This window comes from Heliangelus exortis, chromosome 9 (genome assembly GCF_036169615.1).
Source record: "Heliangelus exortis chromosome 9, bHelExo1.hap1, whole genome shotgun sequence".
Taxonomy (NCBI): Eukaryota; Metazoa; Chordata; class Aves; order Apodiformes; family Trochilidae; genus Heliangelus; species Heliangelus exortis.
In genome coordinates this window covers 25995021-26009453 of record NC_092430.1, presented here as the reverse complement: position 1 = coordinate 26009453, position 14433 = coordinate 25995021, and the positions used below count along the sequence as shown (strand labels likewise).

Below are 14433 nucleotides of genomic sequence, written 5' to 3'. Positions count from 1 at the left end.
GTGAAGTAAAAGGAAAGCGTGCGGCTTCCAAAGCCATTGCCTGAAAGGAAGTTTTTATGGGTACTTTATTAATTACTGTATTTTCCCTGTACAATGGTAAAATCAATTAAAAAAACAAGGCTGCACTGAAAAATATAGTTAAAAGATATAATATTTATATTTATAGAAGGTTGGTGGCTTTCAGCTATTATCTTTGTACAAAGAGTAATGTTTTATCATCATGCCAGAAGTGTAAGAAAAACCAACAAATGATTCTTTCAGTATTTAATTGTACCCCAGAGTTTCTAGGCAGCTGTACACGTGTGTGTTCAGACAGCTCCTTGTGTGTTCTTGCCTCCTTCTGCAGTGACAGAAAGGGGGTTATTAGGATCTCAGTTTGGTAAGAACATTTTTGGTGTACACTATGTTATTTCTGAAAAGTCCTGAGGAATATGGTACAGTGTAACTCAGCTATTTAAGTTATAGAAGGATCCTCTTAAATACTTGCTTATACTGAGCATCACATTTTATAAAGTACTCTGGCATTTGATGCCTAAAGGTGGCAGTCACATTGGATTTTTAATTTTACATGGTTTCTCTTAAGAAATCCTCTATCTGTATATAAATATATATGTATATTTGTATATATAAAGTACTACACATTTTACCAAGGTTTCTTCAGGCTCTGTGCAGATATCTGAAGATTTGGTCTGGGTTTTTCTGAAGCTGATGGGGAGGGAGCCGTGGTGCCCAGGCCTTGGTTTGTGCCTGGCTTTGTGAGGAACAGCAGCAAATCAGTTTGGTTGTTGGGTCTGTTGGATAATCTGTTCAGAGACCATGGCCTGGAGCTCCACAATGTTTTGTTCCAGTTATTCCTCTCCCTTTTTGAGATCCAGATAGGTCATGTCACACCACAGTGCACTCCTAGCATCAGCAGTACAGAGCAAGTATATTGGGAACATGCAAGAATGTGTTTGAAAAGACAAACTCCACCTGGTATTTCATGCTGAAGCCTTTTTGCTGTTTGGTTGCAGGTTTTCCTCTGGTCAGCTTCTTGGAGATTTGAATAACTTTCTGAAACGTGCCTTGTTTTACAGACCTGAACCTACACTATGTTTATGCTTTCCCCAAGTGTGTTTGATTTTCTGGATTTAGAAATGTTGACTTCAGTTGAAGTTTTCAGCTTGAGGTGTAGTTTTTGATACAGCTTTTCTTTGAAGGGTTGGCAGAGGTAAAAATAAATGATGGGATCAAGGCACACGTTTGCAGCAGACAACACCAGAGTAAACTCCTTCATGTAGAACAGAGTTTTTTCTGACTGGCAGTTGAATTTTGAGCTGGTTTGGCTCAGGGTGTATGGTATTCTGCAGAGGTGATAGGGCACAAAGCAAATGACAAATACAAACATGATACTGAATATGTTACGGCTGGTTTTCCTCTTCGCCACATCTGAGTTCCTTCTGAATTTTTTATAGGAATTGTATATTTTTTTTGATATGGAAGTATAAAAAATTATTAGCAGGAGAAAAACAACCCAGAATATCCCTGTGCAGATATAACTTGAAGCTTTGTGCCACTGTCTGCCAAGCTCGCTTTTAAGACCTATACATTTTATGGAATGATTTTCATTAGGGATTTCATTAGTTAAAATCATATTTGGAAATGATATAAGAATTAACCATAACCATATGATTATAGAGACCACCTTACTGTAGTTAACCGTGTGAACAAAGGAGGTGAATAAAGGCTTTACAATTTTGTAGTATCTGTCAAAACCTATGAGGCCAAAAAATGTTATCCCAATATACATGTTTGTATAAAAAACAACCGCAGAATATCTGCACACAAACGTGTTGAGCTGAAGAGGTGCTATTTCTGAGTCAGCAAGAATTTTGAAAGGAAATGTCAGGCTCATGAGGAGGTCGGCAACAACGATGTTTTTGAGATAGACAATGAAACTCTTTTGGCTAGGAACATACAGAAAGATCCATGCTGCCACAGCGTTCAGCAGGAGTCCTACTATGAAAATCAAGCAGTAGACCAGGGGAATGACAGTCTTGGTTATTACTGTGCTGTGGCTGCAGTTTCCTGAGGAGCTTGTGCTGGAGTTGAACATCTTACAATGTCTTTCTTCCTAGAAGAAGCAGAGAGACATTATCTCAGTAAGATAAAATGGTGCTGTGCTTCCCATTAATTAGTGTAAGATTTCTACTCTTACTTCAAAATAAGCTTGGCATGCTGCTCAGAGATCCCCACGTTATCATTTCCATCAGGGATCCAGAGCAAGCTTGTTCCAGGTGCCACCACACTCCTGTTGATGATGTTTCAGCTGGGAATCCACCTGCTGCTCCCTTGGACTCCCACCCCTTCTCCTCAAGCCCCTTTTCTGCCCCTTTTCTGCAGGTATAAGCCTTGGGCTGTGAGCTGGCAGGGGACTGAATATGCCTTGTACAGGTGTTGTGTTTGGTATACAGGCATAGAAAGCACTCTTCTGTTAGTCAGGTGTGGAAATATCCAATGTAGACCAATATTTTCTGATGTTCACTTGAGAGAAAGCCTTCTGTGCAGCTAGTAGAGCAGCTTTTAAACTTTTAGTACTTTTAATAAACATTTAGTGGTTTGTCTCTCTGTTAGCATAACAGAGAAGCTAGAGCTGTCCTCTCAAGTCATTAAAATTTAAATTTTAGAGATCTCCAAGAAGAAACCACATCTGCTGTCTGTTTTTCTTTTACAATGTTTATGGGGGTGGACTATCTGCTGTAGGGTGGGCAGGACAGATATAGATACAGTGCTGCTGTATTTGGCAAGTGAAAACCTGGGCAACTGGGAAACACATGCCATGGAGCTGGGAAAAAAAACCCGGCTATGCCTTTTAGGAAATAAAGAATTTCCTGATTGCCACAATTCAGAGTTGGTAGCTGATGCCTCCATATAGAGGATTGGAACCTGAATACAACCCTGCATTAATTAGAAATGGAAATTTTATTTTAAATGGGTGAAATTGTTTCCTTTGGTACAGTGTTTTCTGTATCCTGGTTGCTCTGCCCACCAACCTGTCTTGATGTTTAAGCTCAAGGCATCAAAGCATTTGTGTTTGGTTGGTTGGGTTGGGCTGGGCAGAAGACAGTGTGGAGAGTGGATGTTACAACTCCCATGTGCATGGGTATGTTAGGATTAGGAGGTGATAATGGGTAAGGTTTGGGGGGATGTTGCTAAAACTAGGGGGATGTTCACTTTTCCCTCTGCATCTTTCAGCCATCCCCTCAGACCAGTAGTGATGAGCATTTTTATTTAACACACTGTATTTGAGAACTGTTCTCTTCCCACTGCCAGAGTCCAAGCTAGACTGTAAATCTTTCAGTATCAGTGGCTTGTCCTTACCTTTCTTAATTTGACTGATGTGGTGCTTTTTGTTAAGGATCTAGAGCACCTTCCATTCTGGGACACAGGACCTCTTCTCTTCCTGGGAGACCTGTGTGAGAGACAAGAGAACAGCTGTGTATTGTAACCCAGGGCAGAGTAATTCTGCAGTGCCAGACCTGCTCAGACTCCCGTGCAGCAAAAGCTTTATTTAGATCTTTCAGCTGGACTTCAAAATTGGTTAGGGCAGAGTCATAGAGCACTCATGTTCAACCTAGAGCCCATCAGGTTTGGTCAGAGGAGCTATTAATTTTATTTTTAAATTTCAGAGGCGTATATTTGGGCTGTATAAATTTCCTGTCACTGCTTATTTTTTCCTAATATTTAATGTTTTTTACTTCGTGGTGTGCAAGAAAGTAGAGGGAAACAGTCTGTTCCTATAATATCAAAACTTCTAAAAACCTCTTTTTGTTTATCTCCAGAGTCAACTGCCACTCTATTTTTGCATTCATACGGAATTTATTCTGAATTTTTGTCACAGATTCAGTGAAATAACTGAAGTAGAAAAAAGCAGTCTGTATTCCTAGCTTTCTGAGCCTTTTTCTCTTGTCAGGAAGTTATTCTAACCATGTATTTACACATGCATTAGTTTATTGTTTTCAAAAGTAGAGTAATTGAGGTATAGATTTCCTTGACCTCAATTGTTGAAGGAATGGTCCCTCTCTACCTTCTGTCTTTAGACAGAAAAGGTGTTAGCAGTCTAATTGTATCCAGAGTAGGTGCACTGTATACTTTATAATTTAGTACTGGGAGATTAAATCTTGAAAGCTTTTTATCTAAATAATAAAGCAATTCCAGATTGGGTGTGGGTACGACCAGAGGCTTTTGTGTCCCCCCTGCTGTGTCCAGGATCAGCTTTACCTCCTGTGTTTGTCACCCTGCCACCCACTCAGCCCTTGCTGTGTCCCAGGTCCCTGCCCGGGCTGTGATCCTGGGCACAGCCTGGACCCTGCAGAGCTGTGGCCATGGGGAACCCCAGGATTGAGCTCCTGTGCTCTGGGAAAGGACTTTCTGTTCCATCTGAGCAGCCTCATGGAGCTGAGGGTGCTTCTGGCTCCTCAGCCAGGGCCCTGAGGTCACCTCCTGTGCTGGTGCAGGGATGGGGAACATGGGCTTGGCAGTGATGCCACCTCACAGAGGAGCTGCACTTCCATCTGTGTTCTGGGTGCATTCTTGGCAAACTGCCCTTAACAAGAACATCCTCTTCATCCTCTTCTCTGGTGAGAACTTGCAGGGGCTCCACCAGGTGATGCTTGGCTTGAAGTGAGCATAGGGACTGAACTGGGGTTCCTCTGGAAACTGTGAGTACTCCTCATTTGATGTTAAGTGGTTGATCACCGAATTAACAAGACTGGCTTGGTGAAATACAGAAGTGCTGTGAACTTTCTGAGTTTGCATATTGTTCTGTTTTGGCAAAGTACACAAAAGGGAAGTGTCACAGACTATTTAAAATGCTCATTTCTTTCATTCTAACATTTGTAACCCTTCTAATATCATTAAGGCACTTTTTTTTGACTTCTGTAACTTGGCTCTCAAATTTCAAAGTTTGTTTTACTGCTTTAGTGAACATATGAATAATATTTACAAGTTTGTTGGGTTTTTTGTTTGTTTACTTTTGTTTTTTTAAATCCTGAATATGAGGAAGATTCTGTAGTACTGAGTGGACATTTTATCTATTTATGGAAGTTAATGCAGCTGCTTGATAAATATCCAATGCAATTATAGTCAGGAGCTGTTGACAGTGGTCACTGTCTCCAGAAATTGTTTTTGAACTGCAAAATGGAGTTTATCAGGGAAGACAACTGTGCCAAGTGGTATCTCTGATGTTGTGAGAAATCAAGAGGAAGAGGAAGCCCAGTGCACAAGACACAGCAGCTGTGAATTTTACTGAGCTGTGCTAAAAGGCTGGGGAGGGTCAGGATCCATGGTTGTGGTCTCTGGTCTCCTCCTTTGGAGGAGGCATTTTTTGCAGTGACTGTGGAGATCTGTTGGTACACTTGGCTTCCTGCAAGTTTGCCAAGAGACTGTGATTTTGTTATTTTTCTGTTCTTATTATAACATTTGTCATAAGGCACTGTCTGGATCTTAATACTTAAGAGAATAAAAGTATGTAAAAGTATGCAAAATACACCCTGTGCTATTTCAGCCCTTGGAGATGGTGCACTGGGGGGTGGTAGTTCTTGTTTGTCACAGGTGGCAGAATGTAGTGGAGGAGAATGGGAGATCCCTGAGCTATGGTTAGTGAGGGGAAGAACAGAAGTGTAAACAACTCTTAACATCCTAACAGTACTTCTGTCTTCTGATAATAAAAAGGCAAAATTCAGGGTAGTCCAAAACCCCACGAACTAAAGCTGTGACATCTGCTGTGACATCTCGTGGTTGGGATTGTGTTTGCCCCTGACTGCCTCTGGTTGGCTGTATGATTCTCAGGGGGTGGTGATGTGAAGGTTTCAAGCTCTTTGTATAAGGCAGCCAATATTCATAAATTCTTACAAATTAATGATTGTAGCTGTGCTTCTCCTCCCTTATTTCTCCTAAAACAATTCCCAAACTTGCAAGTTCAGTGCGTGACAAACCCCGGGCTGAGAGGAGCCCCATCAGACCCTGCTGTACTGCAGGAGAAGTCTGGGCTGTTTTATGGTTGTGAATGAATTCTCATCTCCAGCTGAATACAAAACCTCTGTTCCTATAACTGAGGCAGACCTGGGTGCTGAGCTGTTGTCCCAGTGGTGAGGAAAACAGAGGTTTTCACCCCAGATTAGCTCCCAGCAAGGTTGGGTGCTGCTCTGCGTTCAGCATTGCCAGAGTTCAGCTGCAGATTCTCCTGACCAAAGTGATTACAATTAGATGTTTTCTTGGTGTTCTGAAGGACAGAGTGAGTGAGCAGCACCAGAGCAGCTGTAGATAGGATTGTTTATTTCTTGGTAAAATAAAAGCTCTTTGAAGGGCCAGGCAAGCTCCTTTGGTTGCAGCATGAGTACACCTCAAGGGTACAATTTTATTTCTGTCTTGCAGAACTCACCAGTAATCATTGAATTTCTTGTTATTATACAGGAGTACCCATGCTGCTATTGAAATCTGAAATTTAATAGCCTAATTTGCCTTTTAAGTGAAATTCTAATTTATTTCAGATTTTTTAAACAAGGGTCTAAATTATTCTAGCCCCTCAACTTTTTAGCCTATGAAGTATCTCCACAAACCCCAATACTCACACTGAAACTTGGGAGTGCTTTGAGCTGTTTGCATGTAGGATCATTTTGAGATACAACCTAAATATTCAGGTTTTTTAATTAAGCTTCAGTAAATCCCATCAAGATCCTTCCCATCTCCTATCAGTTACAGTACTGAAACTAGGGTTGGAATAATGGATGTAAGAGGAAAAGTTAGGACCAGGGTATTAGAGAGGGTCAGTTTATGATTTGGTATTAGGATTAAACAGACCAACTGTTGGAAGCAGCTCTCCTATCAAATTTGGAATCAGTCTAGTATGAGTATGTCAGGAAAATGTTTTAAAGATTAGTAGTTTTATTGTCCTAAACCTAGGTATTTAGAAGTAAATGAGGCTGAAATAAAGAAATTGTTCTCTCTAATATTCTATTTTAGTAGTAACATTTGTAATTGAAATATTTTCTGATGTTTTAAACGATGATTTTTATAAGTCTATGTTTTCAGAGTCATAAATTAAAACAAAAGCAGTTGCTTAAGAAAAACATCTTTAGCTAAAATGCACAGTACTGAGCAACCCTTACCTGTAGGTCAGCAGTCTGTGGTGCTGTGGCTTGAGGCTGTTCCATCTCAGGCTGACAGGTGTAGGAGTTGGTCTGCATTGGCTTTCTGTATTTAATTACAGTTATCACTGATCATTTCTGTTCTTCTTGTCTGTATAATGTGTAGATGCTTTCCTTTCCACCTTATTCGTCAAATTTACAGTAAAAACTCCGGTTGTAGTTCCTTAAAAATTCAAAAGGCGTATCTGAGAGCGTTGGTGAGGTACAGAAACATCTCTTGAGAAGGCAGGGTCTTTCGGCTGGAGGGAAGTCTAGAATGGCACGTGTGGTTCCTCTTCAGCTATGGAGCAGATTTACAGAACCAAGTGCCTGCAGTGCCGAACCCCCCTGACAGCTGGAGCAGGCGGTGCCGGTGCCGAAGCTGGAGCTCAGCCCGTCCCACCGGCTCCTCCGGGAGGGGGCTGGGGGCTGCCGGGGCAGGGGGCTGGGTGGCTGGGTGCTGGGTCTGGGGGAAGGGGTCTGGCTGGGTGCTGGGTCTGGGGTCTGGCTGGGAGGGTGCTGGGTCTGGCGGCTGGGTGGGAGGGTGCTGGGTCTGGGGGCAGGGGTCTGGCTGGGAGGGTGCTGGGTCTGGGGGCTGGGTGGGTGGGTGCTGGGTCTGGGGGCAGGGGGCTGGGTGGGAGGGTGCTGGGTTTGCGGGTCCGGCGCTGGCTCCCGCAGCTCCGCGCTCCGGCTGCTCTGCTCTGGAGCTGTTTGAGGCAGACACGTTTGTGCCGCTGGCAACAGCAGTGAGCGACCTTAAGTTAAGGGCTGGTGTTTTCTTTTCCTGAACTGTTCCCAGGCCTGGCTGCAACCTTTTCTGGAAAGCTCCTACCCGATAGCTTCTGCCCCTTAGAGGGGAGGGTTCTGACCGGGAGCACATGGGGTTGCTCAGGGCGTGCTCAAAGGCTGATGGATGTATTCTGGGGAAAAGTGATGACTCTCTGTGTATGGCTTTTTTTTTCCTTTTTTTTTTTTTTTTTTTTTTTTTTTTTTTTTTTTTTTTTTTTTTTTTCTTTTCCCTTTTTTTTCCCTTCCTTTTTTTTTTTCTTTCTTTTTTTTTTTTTTCCTTTTTTCTTCCCTTTTTTTTTCTTCTTTTTTTTTCTTTCTTTTTTCCTTTTTTTTTCTTTCTATTTTTTTTTTTCTTTTCTTTTTTTTTTTTTTTTTTTTTTTCTTTTGACCTGGCCCACCTGCCTGTCTTTCTCCCTTCCTGCTGTTCCTGCGTGTTCACTGGGAGACTGAGGTCAAGCACAAAATTAGTGGAAATGTATGGTAGTGGAAAAGCCAATACCTCTCCTATGAAACTGGGAAGTGTTACATTCTGAGAGAGATCTGAGGTTTGGGGAGAGAAATTGAGGATTGTATGCTCATTTAAAAAAGGTGAAATATGTAAGTTGCATACATTAGTGTTAATAAACACTAAGTACATGATTTGAGTTCTGCTCTACAGTGTGTGACCCAAACCCTCTGATAAATACACAGGTTCCTCATGGACTTTCTTTCCTCCAGCCCTCTGAAACAGAGTTCATAATTAGTTCTAAAGAAATCCATTCTTGGCTTTTTGTTTAGTTTTTTCTTTCCCCAGAAACAGCGGCAGAATCCTCAATATTCCTTTTGGGACCAAGGTCAACCCACAACAAAATTTTTCCAATAGCTTCCTCATCTAAGCCTAAAATTAAAACAACAAATGTTCCATTTGTGCCTAAGTGAAATCCTTGCAGAAGAGGAGGAGAGGTGCAGTCTGCCATAATGAGTTTGAAGAAGAAACATAAAATAAAGGATAAGAGGATCTTCTTGGCAAAGCAAAATTGTTCACCAACCTCAATTAAATGTGTCTCTCCCAAGGGCAGTTCTCACTTGCTGAGCAGCACCCCAGATGTTCTGTTGGAGCAGGACATCATTTGAAGACCTAGCAACGGGGGAAATGGGAGCAGTAAGAAAAAAAAAGCTTAAACATTCAAAAGTCATTCCCATAATTGCGAGCAATTATTTACTAAAGAGCTGAAGAACGTTATTTTTTTCCCAGTTCATCAGAAACTCAGGATGTGAGCCTTGCAGCCAGCAGTCTGGCCCAGACTGCCAGTCTCTGTGTGACAAAACCTGCAGGCTCAGACAGCAAACTTGTTCCTGGCTGGGCTCTGGCAGGGTAAAATGCCATGCAGCAGGACTAGGATTCTTGTTTGGGGACTCAGGGGGCTGGAAGCATGGCAGAGAAGTCCAGAGCACAGCCCAGGCTGCCAGCCAGTGTTCCAAGGTTTCTTCCACCTCTGGTTACCACTGCTGAAGGGGCAGCTTTTTATCCTGTGCAGCAGGTTGGGCACAGCTGCTCAGGAGATCCCTGCATCTGCATCCAGACCAGGCTCTGGGAATGGAGCTGCCTACAGGAGCTGCCAGTTGTGTGTGTCCTGGAGCAGGGCAGCAGCAAGGCCAGGGCAGGCAGAGCTGGAGCAGGGAGCTGGAGCTCATCTCCAGAAGGAAGCAAATTCTAGGACAGTTTTGATCACATGCTTGTTGCATGCTGGGACTTTGATTCCATGTTTGTTATTGCCTGCTTGAAAAGCTCAATTTGAATTGAGAGTCTGACTTGAACTATTCCAGCTTGCTTAAAAGGGTTCTCAGTGCTTCCTAAGACTCAGCTCTTTTCCTGGAGTCTCATACCAGATCATGAGTTTTCTCCTAAAGCCTAGAAATGGGGTTTCAGTACTGTATAGTAGATATATTACTGAGTTTGTATTGTTGTTTGGATATCCTTTCCCATCCTTCCCCCTGCTGTTCTTCCCTCATCCCTTATAGAAAAACCCAAGAATGAAACAAGTCAGCCCCTGTGAACAAACCAGTGCTGATATATATACCCTTAAAATTGGCTTATAATGGAAATGGTTACCCAGCCTTCAGCTGGGGGTGGAATTTTAGAAATTTAGAATTTAAAGCAATGCACAGTGCAGAGAGAAGCCCGAGTTCAGAGGGTGCTGCCTCCTGTTCAGCTGGTGCAAGGGAAGGACTCACCTGTTTTTCAGGGAGCAGCATTCCTGCCTGGCCAGCCCTGCTCCTCCAGCTGCTCCCTGCATCCAGCTCTGCCCACCCCGGGGGTTTTCAGCTCTGGAAGCAGAACCCCACTGGTCAGGGGACCAGAAGTGATGTGTCACTGGTCTTCCTCTCTGAAAGTCATGAGTAGCCAGTGTACACTGGAAAAGGAAGTCAGTTCTGAGTGGGCAAGGTCATCCCAAACATGAGTCCTAAAATGTGTGGGTGCTGTGTGGTTTCTCTCTGAAAAGTTGTGCAGGTCTCAGGATGCAGTGGACAGTTCAAGTTTCACAGCCATGGACGCTCTGTGAAATTACTTTTAAAATGTTAATGTGCTGAAATGTAAACAGGACCCAAGGTGAGCAACTTTGGGGATGACTTTTTCATACCTTATGCTTTGAATTGGTGTCACTGTAGGTCTGCCTGATGGCATGGCTGTGCTTCAGGGTTTGAAGTACTGTTCTTGGTGAAAACCTGTTTGGAATTGTTAAACTAGAACAAAGAATGTAAGTCACAGTGCTGCCTGCAATAAGAGATTGGAGTGTGCAGGTCTCTGTGAGTATGTGAAGCCCCAGAAAAAGGAGAAATTCATGTTTTTCAGTGTAAGCTGTTCTTATGTGATGGATTAAATGTTGCAGCACAGTTTTTTGCATGCTTCAGAGACAAGTAAGCAGTTGTCCAGGACAGAGGATTAAAAGCTTCAAGTGTGGGTAGGAGACTGTGTGCAGCTTCACCCTGTTGGAATGACTCTAGGCAGCAGGGCAAGCTGAAGGGTTGCTTTGTTATGCAAACAGGGATATTTTTCCAAAATGCCAGCCAGATTTAATATCTAAATATCTAAAGATATTGTTGCTGTTTCTGAAGGGTTAGAAAGCAAGCAGTGAGCCTGATTGCCAGAAGACCCTGCTGTGTATCATACTTTTGATGGCTTAAGAGTAAGCTGATAATATGTTCTACCTTTAGCCATACATGTCTTCCCCCAAACCCAAAATTCACTTCTACTGGTCTAGCTGTTATTTTTATTAAGAAAATAGTTTGAACTTTTTGTCTGAGTTCAGTGCCTATGAAAGGAAACCTTTCCTATGATCCTGCTGATGGACTCCAGTGTCAGAAGTGGGGAGTCCAGATTCACAGTCAGAGATGAGAGAAAACTGAGGCAGACTGTCAGGGCTGCTGGTGGTTTGGTTCTTCAGGTGTCTGATGTCACAAGTGCAAGTTGGGGTGAAGCCTTTGCTAACAGGAATGGGGCTGATGAGCTCAGACAGGTTTTTTTCCAAATGAAGGATCTTATGCCACCACACCACTGCTATATATAAGCAGTATCTTTGAATACTAATCTTCTTATAGGTCTGTGCCCTGTTACCAAAACCCAATGAAGTAGTCAGTACTTCCAACCCCACTGAATGTAAAAACACAGGGATTGTATGGTATTTGTGGCTAAGCTCTGTGAATTGATAAACTCAGGATGAACACGATAAATATTTTTATAGAATAATCCTACTAGGAGGCATGTTAAGCACTAAAGCATTGCAGGATTTCTGGATTTTGGTTTTTACCCTACCAAAGCTGCTGGCAAATATTTCCTGCCTAGTTTTGTTTTGCTGGTGGGTTGATGTCCGTGCATCATTGATGCATAGCTGAGGCCTTACAAGGATCTGTCTGAAACTTAGTCATCAGGTCTTTGGCCCCATCCAGATGACACCCCTGTGGCTCACAGTGCAAAGATTTTGCCTTACAGGGTGGCACAGGGTCTGGTTGGGAGAGCTGAGGAATGGGGCTGACGCATTTTGAGTAAGCCTGGTGGTGAGGGTGGTACCAGTTATGCAGTTAGAGTTGCTTAATTCATGAGATTCTGGTGTGCTTCAATACAAAGATACATTTTTAGAACTTCTTGGGTTTTAGTTTCCTTTTTCAAGATGTCTAGAAGCTTCCTAAATGAAAAAAAAAAAAAAATTAGAGATGTTCATGAATTTGTGTGCTCCTTGTGTTCTTGGCTCTGATCTGCTGTCATGCCCTCATGTGAAAACCACTTCACTTACAGCATCCTGTAAAGAATGGGACTGCACAACTGCACAACCAAAATGTGCACGTGCTTCTGGCCTGATGTGGTTCTCTGAAGTGACAGCAACAGATCAGGGCCTGAGACTTTTCCTACGAACTTTCTTGTACCCTTTTCTTCCAAGAAGAAAATCCAAGGACCAGAATTCCATGTCAAATATAGACAAGTTAAATATAGTTATCTGGTACTTAGGGACTAAGATAATCTTTTCTAGTTCATTTGTAGCCCTGGGAAGATATTTCACAAACAGTGTCTTCAAAGAACTGTTGTATATGTAAGTGTGTGTATAAACCAGTGGAAAAGAATCATCACACATACATTCTGTCAAGATAAAGTAAACTTACTTTGGGGGTGATTTTACAGTGAAGTGTTGTATGCATCCAAGCTGTCAGGCATCAGAGCAAACTCATCCTGGCTGGGCTGCCTCTCCTCTTCCCAGTGCAGGATTTCATGTGGATGTCCACAGCTCCCATGGGGGACCACACTGCCCAGAAAGTGCTGGTTCTGTTATCTCCATGGGCCCCTCGGAGGGGCACCCTTAGGCTGCTCATTGAAGGGCATCACCCTGGGTAACAGATCTGTGGGTATGAAATTCTTTCTAGGGAACAGCAGCACTGTTTCCCCTGGGAGGAAATCCCCCCTAAATGCAGCCTTCAGTTAAGAAATGAGTGGGTAGTGAGAATGTGTAGGATGTGTGCATCCTGCAAGGAGAGGGTGCTGCATGGGACAAGAGGTAGATGAGCTTCTGGCCTTGTGTGCAGACATCTCTGAGCTTCATCACTTGATGTGCCAGGGGAGGGTCCTGTACTCCTGGCCTGTAGTCTGCTCTTGTCCAGTGTGTCCCTGGTTAGGGACAAACAGGGATGTTCCCACTGCAGTAGGTCTTTGGGCTTCATCTGAGCTGGGTAGGAAGACCACCACCCACCCAGAAAAAGGTCACAATTCTCAGAGGGGTTCAAGCTCGCTTGTGCTCTGTGTGTGTTTGGTGAATCCTTTAGATTGTGTGCACGTGCACATATATACATATATAAATATATAAATACTTTTCTGTGTGATATATTTAAAATATCATCGAGTAGTCAGGATATTTGAATTTCATCTTAGGAGGCTTGTGCTTGTCCTGTGGCCTGCCCTGGACAGGAGTTAGCTGAGTGAGGTGTGTGGGACACAGAGCCAGCTCTGTTGTCTGGGGTCAGGAGGAGCTGGAGCACTGGGGATGGGGGAGGCTGGATGAAACCAGGAGCCAGCTCTGTTGTTTGGGGTCAGGAGGAGCTGGAGCACTGGGGATGGGGGAGGCTGGATGAAACCAGGAGCCAGCTCTGTTGTTTGGGGTCAGGAGGAGCTGGAGCACTGGGGATGGGGGAGGCTGGATGAAACCAGGAGCCAGCTCTGTTGTTTGGGGTCAGGAGGAGCTGGAGCACTGGGGATGGGGGAGGCTGGATGAAACCAGGAGCCAGCTCTGTTGTTTGGGGTCAGGAGGAGCTGGAGCACTGGGGATGGGGGAGGCTGGATGAAACCAGGAGCCAGCTCTGTTGTTTGGGGTCAAGAGGAGCTGGAGCACTGGGGATGGGGGAGGCTGGATGAAACCAGGAGCCAGCTCTGTTGTTTGGGGTCAGGAGGAGCTGGAGCACTGAGGATGGGGGAGGCTGGATGAAACCAGGAGCCAGGTGGAAATGCTGGATGGAGGGGTGGCTGCAGGGCAGAGACCCGGGGGGTGTGGGGCTGTGGGAATTGAACACAGTAATTATCCAGCACAATTTAACAGTCTGTAAACCTTCTGTGATTTACTGCTACTTGACGTGTAAAAGGGAGACCAGAAGCACTCGGTCTTGGTTTCCTTTAACCACCTAATAAGAGAGTCCTTGGTTGTGAATCTCTGTGTGTACTTTACTGCTCTTGCAGTCCCAAATATTGCTGTTTCAGACAAACAACTCCATATGCTGTTCCATTTAATTTGGTGCTTACAAGAACTGTGTAAACCAGTCCAGAAATGGTTCTCTTAATATGGTTTTGGATAGTCTTAGACCATAGAACCCCAAGAGTACAAGCTGCAAATTTGATCCCAGGACTAGTCTTTGAGGCTCTATGTGAACATAGTTTTCTACAGAGCTGATTGGAAAACAGGATTTATTTTGTGGTATTTTGGCCAGTGAAAAGTTTTTTATGTGAAGTCAGATAAATATAAAA

General features: G+C 43.6%; 2 protein-coding genes across 13 annotated transcripts in view; one reads left to right on the top strand and one right to left on the bottom strand.

Moving 5' to 3' along the window:
• Window positions 1-14433, top strand: part of MED12L (mediator complex subunit 12L) — a 104625-nt gene that overhangs the window by 32960 nt on the left and 57232 nt on the right. The window lies entirely within an intron of this gene.
• P2RY14 (purinergic receptor P2Y14) lies at window positions 48-7534 on the bottom strand. Its single transcript, XM_071752938.1, has 3 exons — window positions 7149-7534; window positions 3361-3451; window positions 48-2113 (listed from the first exon to the last, which is right to left on the bottom strand). The coding sequence occupies exon 3, from the start codon at window positions 2093-2095 to the stop codon at window positions 1085-1087; it is 1011 nt and encodes a 336-aa protein (XP_071609039.1). The 5' UTR covers window positions 2096-2113; window positions 3361-3451; window positions 7149-7534; the 3' UTR covers window positions 48-1084.

Excerpts from the sequence above, each read along its gene's own strand:
- P2RY14 (XM_071752938.1), bottom strand. The coding sequence starts at position 2,095 with ATGTTCAACTCCAGCACAAGCTCCTCAGGAAACTGCAGCCACAGCACA.